The sequence below is a fragment of the Zingiber officinale genome, chromosome 5B (assembly GCF_018446385.1).
Source record: "Zingiber officinale cultivar Zhangliang chromosome 5B, Zo_v1.1, whole genome shotgun sequence".
NCBI lineage: Eukaryota > Viridiplantae > Streptophyta > Magnoliopsida > Zingiberales > Zingiberaceae > Zingiber > Zingiber officinale.
In genome coordinates, this window is record NC_055995.1 from 110,194,527 (window position 1) to 110,218,086 (window position 23,560).

A 23,560-nucleotide genomic window follows, 5' to 3' on the forward strand; every position below is an offset into this window, starting at 1 on the left:
GATTTTGTTTTTGAAGCAATTACGAAAGCGCCTTAGAGCTATCAACGAATCTCGTTCTCAAAAACGTAAGGTAATTGCTAATGTTTTATTATACACATACTGGTTAGTGGTTGTTATTTAATGCATCTGCTCAAATATACATATTCTCGGTTCCATTGTTGAGTGATCAATTCCTTCTCCCAATGTTTTAACAGGCTGGCCAGGTTTATGGAGTTCCTCTTTCTGGTCAGCTATTAACAAAATCTGGTGTCTTTCCTGAGCAAAAGCCGTGTAATGAAGATGGTCGCAGAAAATGGATTGAGGTTTGTAATCAGTGTCTTTTGTACCCATATAGACACTTTTTTTTAAATGACGAGGCCTTTAAATTTATATTCTCTTAAATTAGGCTTTTATCATTGCTTTTATGGTTTGGTTTCAAACTAGAAAGACATAATTTATCCTGTATATCCATTTCGCATAAATTTATCATTATATATTCCATAAATTTTACTGCATCTAGATTAATTTTGTTCAACCAATATAATATATCTATTCATTCATTTATCACGATAGCATATGATATTATACTTCGTTACCTAAACTTAGGCATCAGTATCTAACACATGATGGTGTTTGATAGCTTATTTTTTGAAAAAATTTCTTTGTGGGTGTCATTATTTTTTTTAGAGGAGTGGATGATTGGATATCAAAGGTCTTGAAACTTCATTGTTCAATGTAATTTTCTCTTCTTTTCTTGATATAAATGTGTAGTTTTCTCTCAGTGATATAACTAATGTTTTAAAAAGTATCATTTTGTGTTGAAGTTTCAGTCTGCAGTCGAAATGATGTGGTCTTCATATTGTGTTGTATCAGGACTTGTTACATTTTGAAGGCTGCCCAGATCAAGTCAAATAAGTATTAATCCTATAATTCTTTTAACTTAACATGTTTCTCCAAATGTAAGTCTATTAATTATAAAGTCAATTTCATTAAAATTTTGGAGCAACTAACAAAAACATAAGGAACATTTCAACTTGACTAGTGATTATACCTCACTAATTCCCGCCATGAATTGGATGAAAGTTCTCATTATTATGTCATCCATGTGAGATCTATCCCATAATTTTCTGACTCCAATTACATAATGCTCCATTGACGTCTAGAATTGTGTGACTTCTCATTTAACCACTCCAACTTAGACTGACACAACTTGAAATGATAAATGCATAAAAATGTGTACTTTCTTTCAATTTTTGTTAGTATCCTGGATGAGTAATTCCCATCACATTTATATTCTTTCTGATGTTCAGGTTGATATTTGCAGATACTTTATCTAGCTAAATTTAGATGAACATTCTGTTGTTGCTATTTTGTGTTGGTATGTTTGGTTATTGACATAGTTTTTATTTTACTGCCTGTGCAATTTTTGGCAGTTATTTTAGTTTTTTTTTTTTTTGTGAATTATGGTTTCTATTCTCTCCTGGTTTATGGTATTCTACCCTTTTGTGATAATTTTAACTGTTTGTGTTTTATGTGCACAGGCCTTATCACAACCACATAAGCAATTGCATTCCTTGTCCGACCATGTTCCTCATGGTTATCGACGCAAAGCTCTTTTTGAAGTTCTTATCCGGCACAATGTTCCATTTTTGAGGGCATCTTGGTTTATAAAAGTTAACTATCTCAATCAGGTTGATAAACATGTGGAAAATAACCAATATGTTTATTTGTTTTCCTAGTTTCAATAGAAATGTTATTCCACATCATTGAAATATTATTTGCAGGTGCGACCTTCCTCAATTAATGTGTCATCAGCGGCTCTTGATAAAGCACATATAGCTCGATCTGATTTGTGGTCTAAAGATGTGGTTGAGTACATGCTGCAGCTCCTGGATGAATTTTTTCCTAAAGATGGTTCTAATGTGCCTTTTCCCAATAAGAATCAATCATCACAAAATTATATTGGTGTCCATTATGAAACATCACAAAAAGTTGACTCTTGTTCTACTCCTGATGCCGACGAACCTTCTCTACATTTCAAATGGCAGTATATGTGTCGCCTGGTACTGTGGCATCTTGCAGAAGGTCTAATGCATCCTGCTCCTATTATTGAGTTCATTCTCAATCAGCTTCAGGTTATCTCTTGTTTTGTTGGCAAAAAGTTTTCGGATTAAATGGATCTTCACAGGAATATTTTTTGTTTAATTTATTTGTTCAGGAAAAGGAATCACTGGAGGCTTTTGAGTTGCTTTTGCCATTTATATTTGATGTGATTGATAGTGTTGCACTCTCACAGACATATGTACGCACAGTTGTAGACCTACTTGCCCAAAAAATACATGATCTTTCATCCAATTTCTCAAGTTCAATAAATACATCAGAAAAGTTATCATTTATAGATTCAATTGTTGAGATAGTGCGGTACCTGATGGTTTCTGTACCTGATACCTTTGTTGCCTTGGATTGCTTTCCCTTGCCAGCCTGTGTTGTTCCTGATTTACATTGTAAAAATGCATACCTGAAGTCACCAGATTCTTTATATAATAAGCAGTTTGATACTCGGGATGCATATCTTCGTTATTTGTCATGTGGTTACATTATCTCCTCTGTCCACAAACGTGCTTCAAATCTTTCAAAGATTGTAAACCCAAGCCTTCAAGCTCATGGAGCTGCCAAGGTTTTACAGGTTCTGGATAGAGCTTTGATAACTGGAAATATAATGATTGCTTATACTTCTCTATTTGAAGATTTGTTAGATACAGTTGTTGAAGAAAGATGGATTGCAGAAATAAGTCCTCCATTGCGATCTTCCTTAAAATGGATTGGGACCATTACTTGGTCTTTTATTTGTTCTGTATTCTTTTTATGTGAATGGGCCACATGTAATTATCGCGATTGTCGTACTTCCATGCCTCGCCATGTCAAATTTTCTGGAAGAAAAGATTTTTCACAGATATATTTTGCAGTATCAATTTTGAAGCTTAAGATGGAAGACTTGCTCAACTCAAATCAATGTCGGGAGAGAAAATTTTCAGTTGGCCTATGTGGGAAAAACAGCTCTGAGCAAGATACTTTGTTAGGCGGGACAGTGGTGGAAAATGTCTGTGTTGCTAGAAATAATTCAAAGGCATTACCTGATAGGAAGAATAAAAAAGGCATATTTGAAAGCCCTGGCCCATTGCATGACATTCTTGTTTGCTGGCTGGATCAACATGAAATAGGGAAGGCAGGAAGCTTCAAGGATGTTGAACTTTTTCTTTTGGAACTTATTCGGAATGGGATATTCTATCCTCATGCTTATGTAAGGCAGTTAATTGTGAGTGGGATAATGGACAAGGATGATAATTTGTTGGACTTGGAAAGACAACAAAGACACCGAAGAATTCTGCAGCAACTTCCTGGATATTGTTTGTTTAATATTTTAGAAGAAGCAAGAATTGTTAATATCCCATTCTTAAGTGAAATTTCTCATGCCTACTCAAATGAACGTCGACTAGTTCTTCAAGGACGTCTGTGCAGTAAATCCAATGAGTTAACCATTAGAGATGATGTTGGTTCAACTTTTTCATTGCAAAATGATACAGATTATTCAACTGGTGCTCCAGAGAGTCATCATGCTAAGATAGACCGAGTTACACAGCTGAAAATTTTAATTTCAAATTTTCTGCGGTTTCCTCTTCCTTTTACCATGCCAATGGTATCTCCTGATGAATCAAATGGAATTTCAAAAAGGATATCTGGTTCTTTGGAAAGCAAAGTTGATACTGCTGAAGAGAAAATTGGCTGTGATGAATGCAGGAAAGAGAAACGGCAAAAGCTTACTGATGATAGAACCTCTATCCTGCAAGGGTTTTCATCACATCACTCAGACGATGAAGGTAATTGGTGGGTAAAGAAGGGACCTAAATCCCAAGAATCTTTCAAGGTTGAACATCCACCTAAGCTAATTAAAAATACCTCAAGAGGTAGGCAAAAGATTGTGCGTAAAACACAGTCTTTGGCACAGTTAGCATCTACGCGAATTGAAAGTAGTCAGGGAGCATCTACTAGCCATGTATGTGACAACAAAATTGGTTGTCCCCACCATCATTCTGGTCCTGATGCAGAAGCTCCAAAAGATGCCAGTAGGATAATATCAGGAATCCAAAGTGATATTTGTAAGGCACTGAAGCAATTAAGATTGCTTGAGAGAAGATCTATCTCAATTTGGTTATTGAAGTCAATTAGGCAACTTATTGAAGAAAATGAAAAAGCTCCTTCTAAAGTGAGCAATTGTTCTGATGTTTTCTCTGTATCACCTGATGACCGAGGTTCTTCAAGATGGAAACTAGGCGAAGATGAATTTTTGTTCATTATTTATATATTCGATATTTCTTGTGATTTAGTTTCAGCAGTAAGGTTTTTGATATTGTTGTTACCTAAAGTAATATCTAGATCAAGTACTGTCATGCATGGTGCAAGGAACTCCATGTTACCAAAAAATAGAGAAGGTCAAGTTTGCCAGATTGGGGAAACCATTCTATTCTCATCCCTGCAGAGGTACTCTCTTCTATGCATTACTTGGTTGCTGAGTATTTTACAAACATTTCTTTGTTTGCTGTTGATACAATTTGTTTTTGTTGGCTCTATTTACCTCTCTTGTGTGGTTAATCGTGCATCTTTCCAAACATGTCTTCCTCCTTTATTTGCATTCTCACCATAGTTAATGTTCTTATTTCCATGGGATCAACAGCTCTTATACGATTTTCTCCGTTTTCTCATTTTACAAGCATTTCTTGGATTCCAGAGTCTTTTTGTGGGTATTTTCTGATTTTATGTATGCATTTCTACTACATTATATGAAGTGCTCATAAAGCTACAACATTCTGCCATATAGTGTGATTATCTTTGTTACTAAATCATAACAAATGAAACCCAGGTCGGTTCCATCGATACCATCAACATCTAGATTGATGAAAAACACTTCTAGATGAATGAAAGAATTTATTTCCATCTCAAGTTGATCTTTTAGTAACCATTCATCATGACACAGCTGTTTGGTTGCATAGTTAACTCTCCTAAATGTTGGGATAAGGACTTGTGATGATACAACTTTTGGTTGTGTTAGCAGAGAGCTGTTATTACAATGTGGTAGGTAATATGTTTCTAAAGGGTTGTATCAAAATTCGTTCTCATTTGGTATTCTGGATTGTGGTTAATGAAACTACACATTTAAAAAAAAGAACGGAAAGCAATTGCTTATAATTCAGTTGATTTGAGGAGATTGAGGGAGTTTAAGTTGCAGATGTAATTATAACAATATAAATTAACATGTCATAGCTTGTAAATAACCTTATTGTCACCTGTGGCGTGCACACATATTATAACAATATAAATGTACATGGTCATATTTTGTAGTATCCCAGTGGGGCCTAGTGACATTTTAAAAGTGGTTGTTCTCTTCATTGATAATTCGACAATTTATCAAATGATGCATTTATTTCCCAAAATAGCTCTCCACTCAACCCATTTCACTTGACCCGTTAACACCTAACTAGCAATTAGCTGGTTGAGATTCCAACTGATTGATGGCCATCGTGCATTTATGTAAAAGTTTTTGAAGGCTAGCAATTGACTACTAGCCATTAAACATTTTGTTAAAAGTGCTTAACAATCATATAAAGTTTGAAATTAGAAAAAATAAATATGGAGTATGGACAAATTCAATGGAATACTAGGAGTATAACGTTCTTCATTAGGCACAAATTTGAAGCTTCTAGGACCCTTAAATACGTTGGGCCAAGTTCAAGATGGCCTTATAGGGTTCAAAATATAGGAAAACAAATATGAAATACTTAAAGGAAAACTAGGAATACAATGCCCATATAACATGAATCTAAAGCCTCTAAGCCTGTTAAATATTTTTGGTCAATAGTCCTTGATAGCCTTATAAATTCAAAATATAGAAAAGTTAACATGAATGGGCTCCGAGGAACACTAGGAGTGTGATACTACCTATTTTATACAAGTTCAAGACCTTCAGGGTTGCTAAACACTTTTGGCCTAAATATTTTTGGTTAAAAGTGCTTTGAAGCCATATAGGTTCATTATCTAGCAATAAACATAAATAGACTCAGAGGAACACTATGAGTGTGATAATGCCCATTTTACACAAAGCCTAGACCTTTAAGGCGCTGTTGAACACTTTTGGCCAAAAGTGTTTAGTGGCTTGTAGCTGACTAGATGTTATTTCTAATTGCTAATTATCAAATAAAATAATTATTTAATTATCAATTAAATAATCTAATTGTTAATTATATAATAACCAATTATTTTAATGTTAGCAACCAAAAAAGCTAATTATTTGATATATTAATTTAATTACTAATTATTTGATGTTCAATAAATTAATTATTTGATTAATTTTAAAGCTATGCTATCTTTTGAGAACCTATTTAAGATAATTGATTAATTTTTAAACAAATTAAATTATCAATTTTATGATTTAATTGAATAAATAAATTAATTACACTAGTGTTACGAGATCATTGTTTAATTATATAAATTTAATTATTTAATGTAATTAATTAATTATTAAGGGTACTAATTTACTAATTTAATGGCTTAATTGAAGTATGCATTAAATACAATATGAGCATTGCGAGAAGTTTGTTAAATTATATAAATTTAATTATTTAGAGTAATTAATAATTAAATGATTAATTTATTTTTTTTATCAGTAGCAACATCCAATACAGTCCATTGCTGGCCGTTAATAATTTTTGGCTAAATGTGCTTGATGATCTTGGAGGCTTTTGATTGGTTCCGAATGGGCACCATTGCACTCTTAGTGTTCCTCTGAATCTACCCATATTCATTTTTTTTCTTCTATTTTTGAGTCCTTTAGGGTTATCAAACACTTTTAGCTAAACTAGAGACTTCAGATTCATGCCAAATAGGTATTGTTGCACCCCTATAAGTGTTCATGTTATTCTTCCTAATTTTAAGCCCAATCAGATTGCTAAACACCTTTGGCTAAAGACTTTGATGGCTAGCAGTTAACTAGAATCTCATATGGTTGATACTAGTGGGATAACAAGTCAAGTGAAGTAGGTTGGACGGGGGGCATTTTGGGAAAGAGGTGTACTCCTTGGATATTCAGGAAACTTAGACGCACCTTTGGCATATTTCTGTTGATATTTTAAATTGAAGCCTAGTCTTTTATCACCATTCATAGGATTTTTCATCAGCTATATTGTTCTTGTTTACCTTAACAAATTATTGGCAAAGTGACACTTATTTAGTTAAGGGTGCATGAAATATTTGTGTGTCACAGTTCTGTTGTAGTTTTGGGATGCCATTAATACTTTCCATTTGTTTTATTTGTTTTTCCATATGCTGTTTCAGGCCTAGACAACATATTTTCAAAACCATCTCTTAGGAGTTTTGTCTGCGTGAAGAGAAACATTGCAAACATATTTGTTAATAGTGCATGAAATATTACCTTGTTAGAATTCTATTGTAGTTTTGGGATGCCATCAATACTTGCCATCTTATAAATTGCATGTTGCCTTTTGTTCGTGCTTGATATTACCTATTTGCAAGTGTCTCTTGAAGAGTCACGTGAAGGAGATGAGACACGTCCAAGATGTGGTACTGCGGTGCATGTTGTTTGCAGATAATATTGTTTTGATAGATGAGACATGTGAAAGAGTAAATGCTAAACTCGAATTATGAATTTAAGGTTAGTAATATTAGGCATAATGAGACAATTATTAAAATAAGAGACGACGAATTGAGAGAGATGTTTTACATTAAATACAAGTAGGTTGGTTAAAATGGAGAAAAGCGTCAGGTGTTCTTTGTGATCGTAAAATACCTTTAAAACTTAAAAGAAAGTTTTACAAAACGACGGTTAGACATGCTATGTTATATGAAGTTCAATGCTCGGCTATGACTTGAGCACATGAGCAGAAGATTGAAGTTGCAGAGATAAAAATGTTAAGGTGGATGTGTGGACATGCAAGGATGAACAAGATAAGAAATGAAAATGTTAGAGAGAAAGTCGGGGTTGCATCTATTGAGGAAAAATTTTGGGAGACACATTTAAGATGATACGGGAAGAATTCATATAGCCGACCCCACCTAGTAAGATAAGGCTTGAATGTTATTGTTGTGTCTTGTTTGTGTGAAGAGAACCACTGTTATCATAATTTGAAAAATTGTTTGATATCGAAATGGGCGAAACATTTTGCGCGTCGTGCGACTCCCTCGGTCACCACAGAAGGGTCGCGCGACCCCCATGGTCACTGTAGAAAGCGGCCATGCCGGAGGGGTCGTGCAGCGGCTGCGCCGAAGTGGTCGTGCGACTCAGCGGCCGTACGTACTGGAGGTCACGCTGTCGGGTTTTAAAACTGAGTTTTTTTTTAATTAAAACTGAATTTAGTTTGATTCTCTCAATCAATTCCTTGCTATGATAAGGATAATCCAAAGAGGTTTAATTAAATTCTAATAAAATTATCTAATTAATTATACATTTTAAATCTAAAAATATATAATAAATTATTTATTTATTTATCTTCTAGCTATGTTATTGTTTTTTTATGGATCCAATCAATCCTTAATTTAAATAAATAGTTAAACATATTTCTTAACATCCTAATTGAATTATCCGATTAAAATGTATAAAAATATATTTAAAATTTTAAAAAATTCTAATAAAATTTTATTTATTTCTAAATCCTCCTTGGGACCACGGTGCCGAGATGACCTCTGCAGTTCTGCCGCGATTCTTTTTTAGTTTTCTTTTTGATATAGTTAATTCTTTTTTTTTTAAATATATATTTTTTAAAATAAACTATTATTAATAATAGTTATAAAATATTAAAAATTATTTCAAAATTTCAAAATTTAATAAATATTTTATAAAATAATTTATTTTTTTAGAATAATTTTAAAATTAAATATAAATTTTAAACAATATAAAATTTAAAAAAAATATAATTCTTAAACATATCTAATAAATTTTTTAAAATAAAAAATTTACAAATACATTAAAAAAATAATTTAAGATTTTCAAATAATTTTATAATTATTTTTAGCTTTTCAAATGATTTTATAATTTTAAATTTTGTTTTTAATTTTGAGAATTACTTAATTTTAAAATAATTTTTATAAAAATTTAATAGACATTATCTTATGTGAAAATATTGAAATATAAATTTAACATATCAAAATATAAAGCATATTTAATAATCAAATATTAATAAAATTATGTACATTTATATTTAAATTTTTTTAAAAAATACCAAAACTATATCGGCACGATACGATACCGAAACCGTATTATTCCGGTCCGGGATTGAACCTCAGTATGGGTCGAGATTTAAACCTTGCCTTAATCTCTATACTAATTGATTGTAAATTGTGATTGCTATTCTCTTGGGTGACATTAAGCCTTTGAAATAAATTATGATTGCTATTCTCTTGGGTGGCATTAAGCCTTTCTTTCAATCAATGTAACATGTTCTGTGTCCACTGTCTTTGTTTCTTCTACTTTAATCTATATGCTTTAATCTTTATGTGAGATACTTGCCATCTCTATTTCTTTATCATTTCTACCATCTTTTATTATAAATGAGTGGCACTAGTAACAAGTACTATGGACCTACAATAACTGCCCATGACTTGGGCCTCTTATAGTTTCTATTTCGGGCTGTTTCTGTATTAGAACCCTCTGTAATCATAGATGCTATTCAGTCCTTGACCTTCCTATTGCAAGAAGGAAAATACTTGACAGGCATTATGTGTTTCGAGCTATAAAAAAAAAACTATGGTAGATGGGATGGCAATGTCTCTAATGTCACTTGTAGGCTTGTAGCTATTCACTCTTCCTTTATGAATCCAACTATCCCTTGGTGCTTGATAGGCTTAAAATTCAGCTGGTGGAAAAAGGGTACACAATAATTTGACCATGCAAACTTAGTCTATCTTGTTGTTAAGACTGTATCAATATGGCCAAGGTTTAAAATTTTGACCCGTGTCGAGGTTTTGGTCTTGGACGTACCGTATCATACCGTGCCGATATAGTTTTGGTATTTTTTAATATAAAATATATTAATTAAAAAATAAAATATTTAACATAAATATTTAAAAAATAAATAATATAAAAAATAATCTTTTAAAAAAGGAAAAGATATGAAAATAGATAAATAAATAAATAAAAAATTTATTATAATTTTTAAATTAAAATAAATGAAATATAAAATTAATTAGATAATTTTATTATGGTTTAATAAAGTCTCTTTAGATTATCTCTATTATAACTAGGAGTTGATTAAAATAATTAATCTAAGTTTAATTAAAAAAAATCCAAAATCCGACAACACTCGTGAGCTTGCGTGACTTCGGTGCTGCCGCGGGGTTGCGCGACCCCTCAGTCATGGCTGCGGGGATCGCGTGACTACTCTGGTGCTATCGCGGTGGTCGTGTGACCCCTCTGCAGCGGTCGTAGGATTGCGCGACGCCTCCGCGGCGGCAGCGGAAGGGTTATGCGACTCCTCCGTTGCGGCCACGGGGTTGCGCAACATGTGCCAGTTGTTGCAGGTTTGGCGCTGGAGTTGTGCCGGTGCCAGTTGCCAGTTGCCAGGCAGAACGAGATGTTTCGTCCGTTTCGTGCCGAGACTACACTTTAAACCATGAATATGCCTACTTCAGACTACTAGTTGTGTCTTGTTTGCCTCTAGATCAATTGTTATCAATGATATATTCTTCTGATGTTATATTAATTAGGTGTAGATGAAACAATTTTCTCTGTCCATAAATTTGAGGAGTATATAAGTTGTATTCTCGTAGATATACAGTGTGAAATCTCGCAAAATATTGGGAGGCACAGTCAAAACTCATTGTTCCAATAAATTATTAAAACTCGATACTATTTGATACAAACAATTTATGTTCTTGTTTCAAGTATGTTGATTAGTACATTTGCCACCCTTAGCATGATATAAATTTGTCATGATGAATTAAAATAATGTTATTGTTTGCTATCTTTTTAGCTTATGCTCGTATAATACAATATAAAAATACCATTTAAATGGGATATGAAAGCTTAACGTAAATATGTATAGTTATGGTTCTTTTCTTCTTTTCATCTCCTTCCTCTCTCAAATTTTCATCCGGTAACATATGCCAAAATGTTGGCATAATACATAAACAATATCACTCAAAAGTCAAAAACTCCGACTAGGGCTCAAGATTTTGAATCTTACTTAGAAAAGAGTCTAATACATTCAGTATACTCTCTTTCAGCTTGGAAGCATGAATGTATTAGATAGCTTAGAAACATGAATGTAATAAATCATTCAATCTTTTCACCTCTTAGACTGGAGGCAGTTTTTTTGTACCATTTATATAGATGATATTATCATTAGAAGTGATGACTCAACTAAGATTATGAGGTTGAAAGCTTATCTCTATTAGCAGATTCAAATCAAGGATACAATATTTTTTTATGCATTGAGCTAGTCTGTTTGAGTTAAACATTTATAAATGGAAAAGAAATTATGTACTCGATATACTCTAAGAGGCTGCTAGGGTATCCTCCAGACCCTTTGACATTTTTAGGTGTCCAAACTTCAGAGTAATGCTTGGAGATGTTAAATCATTATTTGGTTTATGGAATTATATCAAGTTGATTGACAAATTGAACTATCTTATGTGCGATCTCTTTTGCTATAATTTAGTCAACTAACTCCTGGAGCCTGCTGCCAAGGTCATTGCAAGGCAAGTTCTAATGGCCCTTAAATACCTAATGGTTGCATTAGGCAAGGGTATTCTTCTACACCATACAACCACCTTTGTATTATATAATACACCAATGCAGATTGGACAAGTTCTCTCATGTATTAATCTAAAGTTATTGAATTCTTCTAGGTGGACATCCTATAAAGTGAAAGTTTGAATTCAGTGGTTAGGTTGACATATATGTTATAAAAGTAAAAGTTTGAATTTAGTGACCAGTTTAAATGGACAAAAGGCAAAACTATTAACTACTCTGTATCTATTTGACTCAAATGATTAATGACAAAGTTGAATTGGCTTTATTGAGTCCATGAAGCTACAATGCAATCAAATTTACATGTAGATTGCCTCCCATCCATTCTTCCATGAGAACAAATAACAGGAAGAAAGATATCCATTTTGTTAGAGAGAATACAATCTAAGGGGATAATTGTATTTTTTATTACTTATAATCAATTGACAGAGTTACCAAGTTTTCAGAGACCTTAGAATTGCTTTTATTTATAAGTAGAGGTTTTTTGAAAACTTAGAGCTAGTTTGAGGTTCGTTGAGGATCAAATCTGTAAACATACAAGGACCTATATATAAATATCCTTAATTTGATTATATATAATAGAGGGTGCTAGAGTTTAGATTGATTTTCTCTAGTAGTCATAATCATTATTGCTTTCGTTTGCTTGGTTAGGGAACAGATGTTTGGACATAGGATTCTATTTTTTTTACAATTCTTGCACATTACTACTTCTGGTGATATGATTTTTTTCAGTTTTCTTTCTCCCGAGTGCCAAGCTTATATCAGAGTTACTGTCTTTCAATGTTTATTGTGAAAACACCAGATTGTTGTCTACTGACCATGGGTTTATGATTGTACTTCTATACTGCTAAAATGCTAATTTGACTTCTATACATTAATGGATTGTGCTTGCTTTTTAGTTTGTATGCTTACTTGTGTTTGATTTTGCTTTTGGTTACATTGACTACATGTTCAGGTATGAGAGTGTGCTTCGAACTGCAGATCTTTTACCTGATGTCTTGACTGCTTTAATACGAAGGCCTTATGGTTCTATTTCTCTTGCTTATGCTCGCAATTTGCTGAAGAAATATAGGGATGCAACAACCGTGTCAAAGTGGGAGAAAAGTTTACGATCCACTTATGACCAAAGGTTGCTTGCTGAGCTTGATAATGAAAGGCCATTAGATGGTGAATTTATGTTTTCTTCAGGAATCTCTGCTGGGGTGACAGATTCAGATGATGAGCACATCCGTCTAAAGATGAACGCAAGGATGTCTAGAATTGGCCCAAACATGAAAGAGTTAATACAACATGTTGATGAAGCTGTTTACAATTATGGAAAGGACAGAAAATATTCTGCTGTTGCTAATTCCAGAAACCATCCCACTGAAAAATGGAATGATAGTTACAAAATAGCTCATGATATTGTCTTGAATCTTGTTGATTTTATACGCCAAAATAGTGGGATCACCCCAGAAGTTGATCCCTCTTTGGTGGCATCTGCTGTTTCTGCAATCATTGCTAGTGTTGGAACAGCTATATCAAAAATTCCAGATCTCATGGCAAGCAGTAATCAACTAAATTGTGCTAGGTACATCTTACAAATTCACATAACTTCCCTCTGCTTGCTGAAAGAAGCTCTTGGTGATCGTCTAGGCCGCATGTTTGAACTAGCTTTGGCTGCTGAAGCATCTTCATCTATTTCTGCAAATTTTGCTACTGGAAAACCGCATCGTAATCAGTTTCAGTTGTCTCCTGATGCAAATGAGATATATCCAAACAATGTCGGAAGGCCAACTAAAGCTGCTGCTGTTTCTGCTCTTGTTATTGGACTAATTGTTCATGGAGTTGTTAGTCTAGAAAGGATGATCACAGCCTTTAGATTAAAGGAAGGATTGGATGTTCTACAGTTCATACGAAGTTCCAGATCCAGTTCTAATGGTATCTCCCGTTCTATTGGCATGATGAAGTTAGATTTCTCCATTGAGGTTTATGTGCATTGGTTTCGGCTTTTGGTTGGTAACTGCAAAACAGTTTTTGATGGGCTTATTGCAGAAATGGTCGGTGAATCATATGTTTTAGCTCTTTCAAGGATGCAACACCTACTTCCACTTGGTTTAGTTTTCCCTCCTTCTTATTCTATTTTTGCAATGGTCATATGGAGGTCATATATTTTCAACAATAATGTCGCATCTCGTGAAGACAACCAACTCTACCTATGTTTTTCAACTGCTATTATTGATGCTGTAAGACACAAGCCATTTCGAGATTTGTTTTTCCGCAATACTCAAGGCTTTTATGATCTTCTGTCCAACGATACTGGTGATTCTGAATTTGCAGCAATGCTTGAGCTGCATAGTCCAGACAAGCATTTGAAAACAATGGCGTTTATTCCTCTTCGTGCAAGGCTGTTCCTTAATACACTAATTGATTGCAAAATACCTGCATTAACTATTGTGTCTGAAGATGGATCATGGGTTTCAGGTCCTGCAGAACACAGATCATATGCTGATACAGAGTCAAAGATTTTGGATCAGCTCATGCATGTTTTGGATACTTTGCAACCTGCTAAGTTCCATTGGCAGTGGGTAGAGTTGAGGCTCCTTCTGAATGAACAATCACTTATTGAAAAAATTGAAACTCATAACATGTCCTTTGTGGAAGCAATACGGTCCTTATCTCCTAGTGCAGACAATTTTGTGCTTTCTGAAAGTGAAAAGAAATTTACTGAAATTATTCTTACTAGGATACTTGTGAGACCTGAAGCAGCTCCTCTGTACTCGGAGGTAGTTAACTTACTTGGGAAATTAATTCAAGAGAGTCTGGTGATGGATACGAAATGGATTTTAGCTGGTCCTGATGTTCTTCTTGGACGGAAATCAATAAAGCAACAACTTATACATGTGGCTCTGAGGAGATCTTTTTCTACTAAAGCAAGGTTTTGGAAACCCTGGGGATGGTCTAATTCTCTTTTTGATACTATTTCTAGGAGAGGTGATAAGGGAAAATTTGAAGACATTTCTGTTGAAGAAGGGGAGGTTGTGGATGACAGTACTGATGTTAAGAAGGCTTCCAAAGTGATTCATAATGTGGATAGTGAAATTTTCAATTCTGGCAAACAGTATATAATTGAGAAAGCTCTTGCTGAATTAATATTGCCATGCATTGACAGGAGTGCCAGTGAGTTGCGCAATTTATTTGCCAATGAGTTAATCAAGCAGATGGGAGCTATTGATCAACAAATCAACACAATAACATCCATTGGTTATAAATCTAGTGTGAACCATGAAACTTCTTCAAGCAAAGGAAACACTCGTAAAAGTATCCGTGGTGGAAGCCCAGTACTTAGTAGGCGGCCAACTGATTCTGCCCCACCTTCTATGGTTGCTCTGAAAATTTCATTGTGCTTGCGCTTGCAATTCCTATTGAGATTGCTTCCAATAATTTATGAGGATAGGTAATGAGGAAAATGCCATTTTCATTCGCTTTGTATATCTGAATGTTAAATTAGGGGATTCCCCCATTTCAGCTTTGACAGCAGTAGTATATACTTCTTAAACTTGGACTTTCTATCTCCTCCATACTTGTGTCTAATATCAAAACTCTAACACCCCCCTGCAAAGGGCCACTGCTTTAGGTCAAATGCACTCAATATTTACCCATTTCCAGAGAGTGTGGGGCCGCCGCTAAGGTGATGGTTTCACCTTTTTCTCCAATATCAACACTCCAACACAATTACTCTAAATTGATGCCCACCATTCTAAGGCAAGAATGTTGCAGACATTGCTCATTTTTATTGATGTAACTGTCTTTGAAATACATGGTTGCTGGAGATAAAAAACTAGGTTTGAGGGGTTGATTTGATGCCTGATTTTGATGGTCAGGCGCATTGCCCTCAACACACGTATGGTACAAGTTGGTAAGATAATAGTGCCAACCTAATCCAATGCTTTCAACATGCTCAACCTCTACGCCTTGCCCTCATACTCTACACAAAATTTAAAATTCTCACAAATAAAAGAATAATCTATATAAGATGCTTAATTAAAATGAGCACGCATGTTTGTGCAATTGTAGAGATGCTCCACGCTTGACATTTTGGATTGAGTTGACCATCTTCAAAAGGGAGAGTTGATTGATCTTCAAGATAATCTCCTTCCTTACCCTAAACTGAGGCTATGGTAGCTGCAGGATATTAAAACCCTTAACTGTTGTTTTACCTAATTGACACCAAATTGAGAGGGATGAAAATATATTTAATTGATAGAAGAAAACAATCACAATAATATGCAAATATGACTAGCATGATACCTGGTACAATACTAATCAATATGTGATTAAACATTGGACTCTTGACATCCACATATTTTATTAATCAAAACACATGCAAATTTTATTTTATGTGGTCAAAGCATGCACTATTTTAGCAACTTGTGCAATTGTGTCATTCTAGAATAATCTATTGAAGCTTTTTCTTTTGCTGGTACCTATTTATCTTATCCTCATAAACAGACTACTGTTGTCTTAAGTCCTTTGTAACATGTAGGAACATGAGGCAGATTCTCGCACCTATTATACTTCGGTTGCTTGGAACACGCTTGGTCTATGAAGATGCAGATCTCTGTCTTTTGACTATACCTTATGGTTCTTCTAAGAGAGAATTAGAGTCTGCCAGTGAGTTTTCCTTTCTGGACCATGCCAGTGACAGTCTTTTTGATATACTTTTGGCCATTCTGCATGGTTTGCTGAGCAGTTTCAAGCCAAGTTGGCTGAAACCTAAGTCTGCCTCTAAGTCATCTGTGAAACCTACTCGGAATGTTTCTCCATTTGATCGTGAAGCAGCAGAGAATTTGCAGGTTAGTCCCAAGTTTCTGCAATTATTTGAAAAATGTTTGCTAATCATTAGAAATTGTTTTATAGACATATGGTTTTCAACTATGATGAACATTTATAATCTTCGACGTGCTAAGTATTCATCTAATTTGATCTCTCCTTTGACATTTATAATTGTAGTTTCTTATTTAATATCTATTGATATAATTGTAGTTTTCTGATTTAATCTTTTCTTATACAAGCGTCTCCCTGATTAATGGTTTTGGCAAGATATATTTATCAAATTAAATATTGAAGATTGACACAATCATGCACACTGATGAAGTCCATATTAACCCAGGAACTTAGGAAGTGTAAATTTTTTTGTTTTCAAATGTAATATTTTATGTGTTTTGATGAACCTCGAGGAAAGGTATTAGAGAAGAAAGGGATAAGAGAGAGCACTTTGATAGGAGAGCTCATTTGACTAGTAGGAATGGTGAATTCAAATATTTGGGAAATTAAATAATTTGATATAGAAAAATGACGAAGTTATTGTACTGTATGAATTATGAATAGTAGAATTAATTGATTTGATTAGTCATTATCTATGGTTTCATTTTATTTATTTATTTATTGTTATTGTTAGGTTAATCATATTATTGTTGTTATCGTTTAAGGAAATAATATTCTATAAATATCAAATAATATTATGTTATTGAACTAAAACTTATTGTAATAAAGAAGAATCAATAAAATTATCATCTAACAAACAGGGTTAAGCTTTTGATATGTACACTCATACACAACTATCTCAACTTTTGCATTGCTTAATTTTAACTTTCCATCGGTCACAAAGGCATTTAATCTATCCAACCTAAGCCCTCATCAGATAGCCTAAACCCTTCATCAATTAGCACTAGAAGGCCCTTTATTGACAAAATGAATCTTAATGGAGCAACGAGGCTTCCACAGCTTATGTGGCCCCATGAACTAAGTCAAGTCATGTTTGGTGGTCATCCAAGTGGGTTTCGGTGCAAATACAAACTAATCATGTATATAGAACATCTTGGGCATGGGCTGTGACATATGCCTTGACCTTCATCGCGCCTTTGTATTGAATTGTTGAAAACAAGTTGGATATGAGTTCCTAAGTTCAGTGAGAACCTCAACCACTATCCTTGCTGGAAAAACCGCAACAGTGGACTGCCAAAATCATATCATAATCATGATCCTCGACACATTAAGAGCTTGAGCCTTGTACTTGGACATTGCCTTCATAGATTGATTTGTTGTGCATACTCTACCCTTGCTAACCAATACCTTAAGCAATCCTAAACACACTTTAATATGCTACACCAAGATTGGAATATGCCTTATTAGCTAGAATGGGAGGTCTTTTAGGGTGATAAACAATAGACTCTTGAATTAAGCACCTCTGGACACACTTTAATATGTTGCACCAAGATTGGCTCAGGTATGTCCTAGTCACGATGAGAGCACGATAAAAATGCATAGGGATCACTGGCGACATGTCCTCGTGACGAGTTGGTGGAATCATGCCCTAAATAATTGAATTCAACCGAATGATTTAGATATGTTTAGCAAAGTGTTTAAGTTAATTTAATGTTGTGTTTGTTGATAAAGTGCAACTGTGGAAATATCACTTGATAGGTGAGTTGGAGAAATCTACCTTGACCTACTTGGCAGATGAAACTTAACAAGAGTCAGCAAATGGAGAAGACTAACTAAGGCAAGGTCGATCTAATACTCAAGAGACTGCGAAGTGCAATAGCTATTGGCCGAGAAGTCTAAGAAGACCTAGGCAGATAGGGATGCTCAAGTGAGGCAGACGTCGATAGGAAATATCCATTAGTGAGACTTCTCATCAGATTAGGAAGGCCCAAAAGTAAGCCTTCTTGCTAGATGAGGAAGAGTTAGATGCAAGGCTTTTTGTTAGACGAGGAACACTTGGAAGTGAAAGTGAGACTTAAAGGTAAATAAGGAAGACTTTGAAGTGATGCGTCTTAGCAAAGGAAGACATGGAATGCATTCTAGTTAGGTTGATTAATCGAATTTGACCTGCTTGGAATGCATTCCAATTGATTGGATTGTTGACGATTCAGCCAAAGACAAAAGCTAGCAACAAGGTTTTTATGATCAATATTTTTGATTGATTAGAATTTGAGGTCATTGAATTTAAACAGAATAGCTTGGTGAAGGCTATCTTATGCCATCCCAAAGACTATTTAAAACAGGGGCAAGAAAAGCTCAATCTGCAACTATTGCTACAACAAAAAAACAACCATTACACCTTGCTCTTATTTTATTTTTTATAGTATTTTATTTTAGAGATTAATGTGTGTACCTCTAAATTCATTTGTGCTTTTGTATACAACCTAAGTTTTTTTAATTTTTTTGCTATTTTTATCATTGTAAAAGGCTTTTTGTATGAGGTTTCTCTTAGGTAATGAGAAAATATAATGGACCTTCCTGAGTTGATTCACCATACGAGTCTACGGGTTGTAAATTAGGAACTTGGATTTTCTAAACCACGTTAAATGAACTCTTGTTAACATTGTTTGTTTTTGCTTGTATCTTATTTTCATTGCATATCTTATTGATTTACTAAAGCTTTTCATTCGAGGTCAATCGTCTTCACACATATTTGCTCCTATTCATCCCCTTTAGTTGTGTAGTGTTATCGGTCCTCATAAGCGGTATCCTAGTATCGACTTTTAGCTATCTACAATTTCCATTTGACAAGTGGAAGATGAGGATGGAGTATTACCTCAAGATAAACTTCAAATGTTGAATACTTATTAGAAAAGATTCAAAACACTAAAAAATAAAGAGGGGAGAGGCTTCAAAAAGAAGTGAATTGAAGAACAAATCTGAAAATTTGAGACAAATAAAAATGTAACACAATATTAATTGATATTTTATTAAACAAAATGTTTTGCAGGATGTTGGTGCAATTGTGCCCTAAGTGGTCGGGTTTGACCTTGAGTTTTGATGTTTGTGTAGAACATTTAAGTTACACCTTACATTGTGATTGATATATGTGCTTATGTTGTGCTAGAATTTGATAGGACGCACGGAGCTTGTAGAGGTCATGACTTGATGAGGTTAGAACATTTCCTTTATTTTTAGAATGATGGTAGTTAAAGAGTTGAGTGCAGTCAATTGGAGAACTTAATTGACTAAATAGTTAATTTAGGTCTAACGAGCAGAATATTTTTGTTTATTCGGTAGTCGATTGATTTGTGGTCACTCAACTGGTGAAGAATTCATCTCCTGATGCTGCAACAAGAAAGTTGGAAGGACCTCTTGATTTGACAGAGTTGAGATGGGATGGTTGAATGACCTAAGGGCTACAGTGAACTATTGTTGGGATCGATAAATTGAGATTTTTTTTTTTGTGGGGGGAGGGGAGGGATTGAATAACTATTAATTCTAACCATGAGGTCACATAAGTTAGTGTAGCGGAAATAAAATAAATATACAAGCAAGCTTATCAATTGCTAACACAAGCTGATTATGTGGTTTGGCAGGCCCAAATGCTAGCGTGATCCACCAGTGGATTACTCCCAGAAAATTACTATTTCTCGGTTAACTATTGGAGGTGGAAAAACCTCTTACACCATGCACGATTACAAGAATAGAAAGAGGAAAGACTTACAAAAATAAAAGAGACTTCTAATAGAATTTAACACACTATTTCATCACTCTTCAAGCCTCCACCAGCTCCCCTTTTACTTTCAATAGTACTTTATTCTTCATTTGTTGTAAGTTGAGCTATTGCAAATTAGTTGATTGGAGCCACCCATTAGTCGACTACCTCCACAGTAGCCTTAGGTCATCGATCATTGCAGCATAGCTTTGTCAAATGAATGATTCCTTTCTTTCCTGTTGTAGCATTCATCCACTGTATCATAGGATCAGTCGATTAACTATAGACTAGTTGATTGCTTAGTTGACTCAGCTATAAACCAAAACATTATGTTTGCTAGCTTCTGATAACTAGCCGTATGCCATACCATGGATGATTACAATTCAAATGAATACCGAACTCCTCTACACTAATATAGTATAGAGATGACTTAGGTCGTTTGATAAATCTCATGATTAATTTTATTTGGATATGAGGTTTGGGTTTTAGATCCTTAAGCTAATGACTGGGAATGGAAATAAATGAAATCAATAGATATGGAAATTCATTAAACTATGACACGAAGGAAATGATAGCAAACATGAAGTAATGCACTAAAAGATATAAACATGCTAAATTACAATAGTGAAGGAGTTCATGGAACCATAAAGGAAATGTTCTAACCTAATCTAATCTACATGCATTTCAACCAAATAACAATCTATCACTAACATTGACTTGAACTAAAGCATTGCAAAACTTAAATGAATTAAGATGCATTAATTGAAATGACAAAAGTCTATGGGGAATTAAACCAAACAAGTTGTATTCATCATCCACTTCAAACCTAATACATGAAAATCTAAAACATGGAACATTGATTTTATTACAAATTCATCCATCACATACAAACAATCAACCATGGAAGGAATCAAATAAATGCATGAAAAGCTCAACTGACACATCAACACAATAAAGAGATAAACCCAAGTGGCAATTGGCGGCTGCGAGATCCGGATGAAATCTGATCGGAGTGATGAGAGCTGACAGGACAAGAAGCATCAAGAGCAACGTTGACGACAAATGGTGGAGGTGCATTATATACGTTAAGTATGAAAGATGGCACATGGAATGAACTGAGGGCGTGATGCATCAAAGGGACAAGTAACCTAATGGGAGACAACTGTGGGGCTTAAGTGAACTATGAGAATTAAGAGACATGTATACATGGGCGAGAGTATAATTTCAATTTAAGCTGACTCGATCATTAGAATGGTTATAGCTGCTAAAGGGTGATTTCTGTCAACTAGTGGTTGAGTCAATCAACTAGTCGATTTGAGAGCATCAAGCAACAAACAGAATATATGAATGTTTCTATTCAAGGTGGAGGCTAGGATCAGTCGACAATTGAGTTAATCTAATCAATCGAATGAGTACTAAGTCAATTATGAATTCAACGCGAGTTTGGTAGCTGATAATCACCATTTTGTTACATTCTTTAGGCTAAGAGGGATTGCCTTGCTACATCTAATACTACTAAACCCAAGTCCATCCCTCTTAGTTTAACAATTGCCTTGCTACATCTAATATTACTAAACTTAAATTTTATATATTGTTTTTACTCTACAAAACCTAAGACCTTTTATTTCTAGAGTTTCCCGCCAAGATGTGAACTTAGCCTTTATAACTTCACGCATTTTTATTCATGTTATATATGACTAGTATACAAATGTATAAATTAGAGCTAATTCTTAATGTAACCCTATCTTTATAGGAACTTTAGTTAATTTATTCGAAGTCTTCACTCTTGTTATTACATTGTCTTGTATCCGTGATTATTTCAATATACTCTCGCTCACTACTTTTTTAGATTCTCCATATAATTTCGTTCAAAACTTTGTCATAAGTTTTTCGTAGGTTAATGAATACCATTGTACATCTTGCTTTTTTCTATACTTTTAATTAGTTGTCTGATAAGATGTATAACTGTCAACTTTTCGAGCATAATTTCAAATTAATTTTCGATCACCAAGCTATAGTTGGTCCCAAAGCCGGATAAAGGAGGGTTACGTTAGGGTGCCAACCAACGTCAAACAAAATGGAATGCTTTGTATGAAACTCAAGCGAATCATTTAGAAAATTAAATTTAAGATCAAAATTTAATAACATGGAAGACCCTAAAATAATTTACAAATGAGTCTAAAAAATTGAATTTGATTTTGGAAAGTCAAAAAACCATTTATGACAATCCATCTAGGTTACAAATCCATGCTTAAGGTCAGTATGCCATCCTATTATAGGGTTCATTTAAATACAATGCAAAGTCACATGAACCCTTTAAACTAAGTTATTCAGGGAAGTTATTTTTAGGGAATACTTACTAAACCCTGTTGGGACTAATAATTTTTGGATTCCAAAGTGTGATAACGAATTTAAAGTAAATGGTTAACTTTAGTTGACACATTAAGACAGTTTCATGCATAATGAAAAATGATTTATTAATTTTTTTTGTGTGTTTTACCTATTCTTTAAAATGCATGTTTAAACTTTTTGAAATTGGAACTTGATACATATACTAGTTTTCAAATATTTTTAGAAGTGATGATTGTTTAAGGTAATTATCCGATGGATTTTTCAAATTTAAACATCAGTTGTGTTAAAAATTTATAGGAAAATAGAGAAGTTGTACTTGATACTAAAGTGGAGATCAATAAATTTTAAAGCTTTTTTTAACGGATTATCATTTTGAAAAACTATAAAGCTTTTATGCAAAAAATCATTTTTCCCTTATGTATTTGACAACATTACTTGTCTTTATAAATTTTTATGTTTTTCCAACTTATGTAAAATATTTAATGAATTGTGTAGGGTTGGCTACAAATTTAGTTAGTCAATTGAGATAAAATAAGTTAATTGTGTACTTTTCTTGTGAGTAGTCCGACTAAATAGGCATTTTAGTAGATTGAATTCGGTCAAAAAATCATCAAGTGATTTTTTAATGGTTTTACTTCAGAAATTGTACAAGGTTCCAGAACTACTGAACTTGAATATTTTTTATTTTTTGGAATATTATTGGTGCAAATAAAAAATTTTAAAAAGGAGAAACAAAATAAGGTGGAGGGATAATAGTTTTATGTTTAGTTACATCCTTTGATTTGCATTATAACTTTATATAATATTAACCAAATTTGTATATCTTAAATTTTTTCATATTTTAATCATTGGCTTTTTTTGAGTTTGGTTTAAGTTAAAACCTCTCATATTACCTTAATGACTTGGGAACATATATGTTTTATCATCCTAACTTAAACATAAATGGGCTA

General features: G+C 33.8%; 1 protein-coding gene across 2 annotated transcripts in view; it reads left to right on the forward strand.

Moving 5' to 3' along the window:
• LOC121985338 (mediator of RNA polymerase II transcription subunit 12) overlaps nucleotides 1-23,560 on the forward strand; it is a 64,274-nt gene that overhangs the window by 15,193 nt on the left and 25,521 nt on the right. For both annotated transcript variants that reach the window (XM_042538724.1, XM_042538725.1), the window contains exons 7-13: nucleotides 17-70; nucleotides 195-302; nucleotides 1,521-1,670; nucleotides 1,764-2,114; nucleotides 2,198-4,518; nucleotides 12,750-15,230; nucleotides 16,320-16,629. In XM_042538724.1, coding sequence (XP_042394658.1) covers nucleotides 17-70; nucleotides 195-302; nucleotides 1,521-1,670; nucleotides 1,764-2,114; nucleotides 2,198-4,518; nucleotides 12,750-15,230; nucleotides 16,320-16,629 — 5,775 coding nt within the window. The remainder of the gene's footprint in view (nucleotides 1-16; nucleotides 71-194; nucleotides 303-1,520; nucleotides 1,671-1,763; nucleotides 2,115-2,197; nucleotides 4,519-12,749; nucleotides 15,231-16,319; nucleotides 16,630-23,560) is intronic.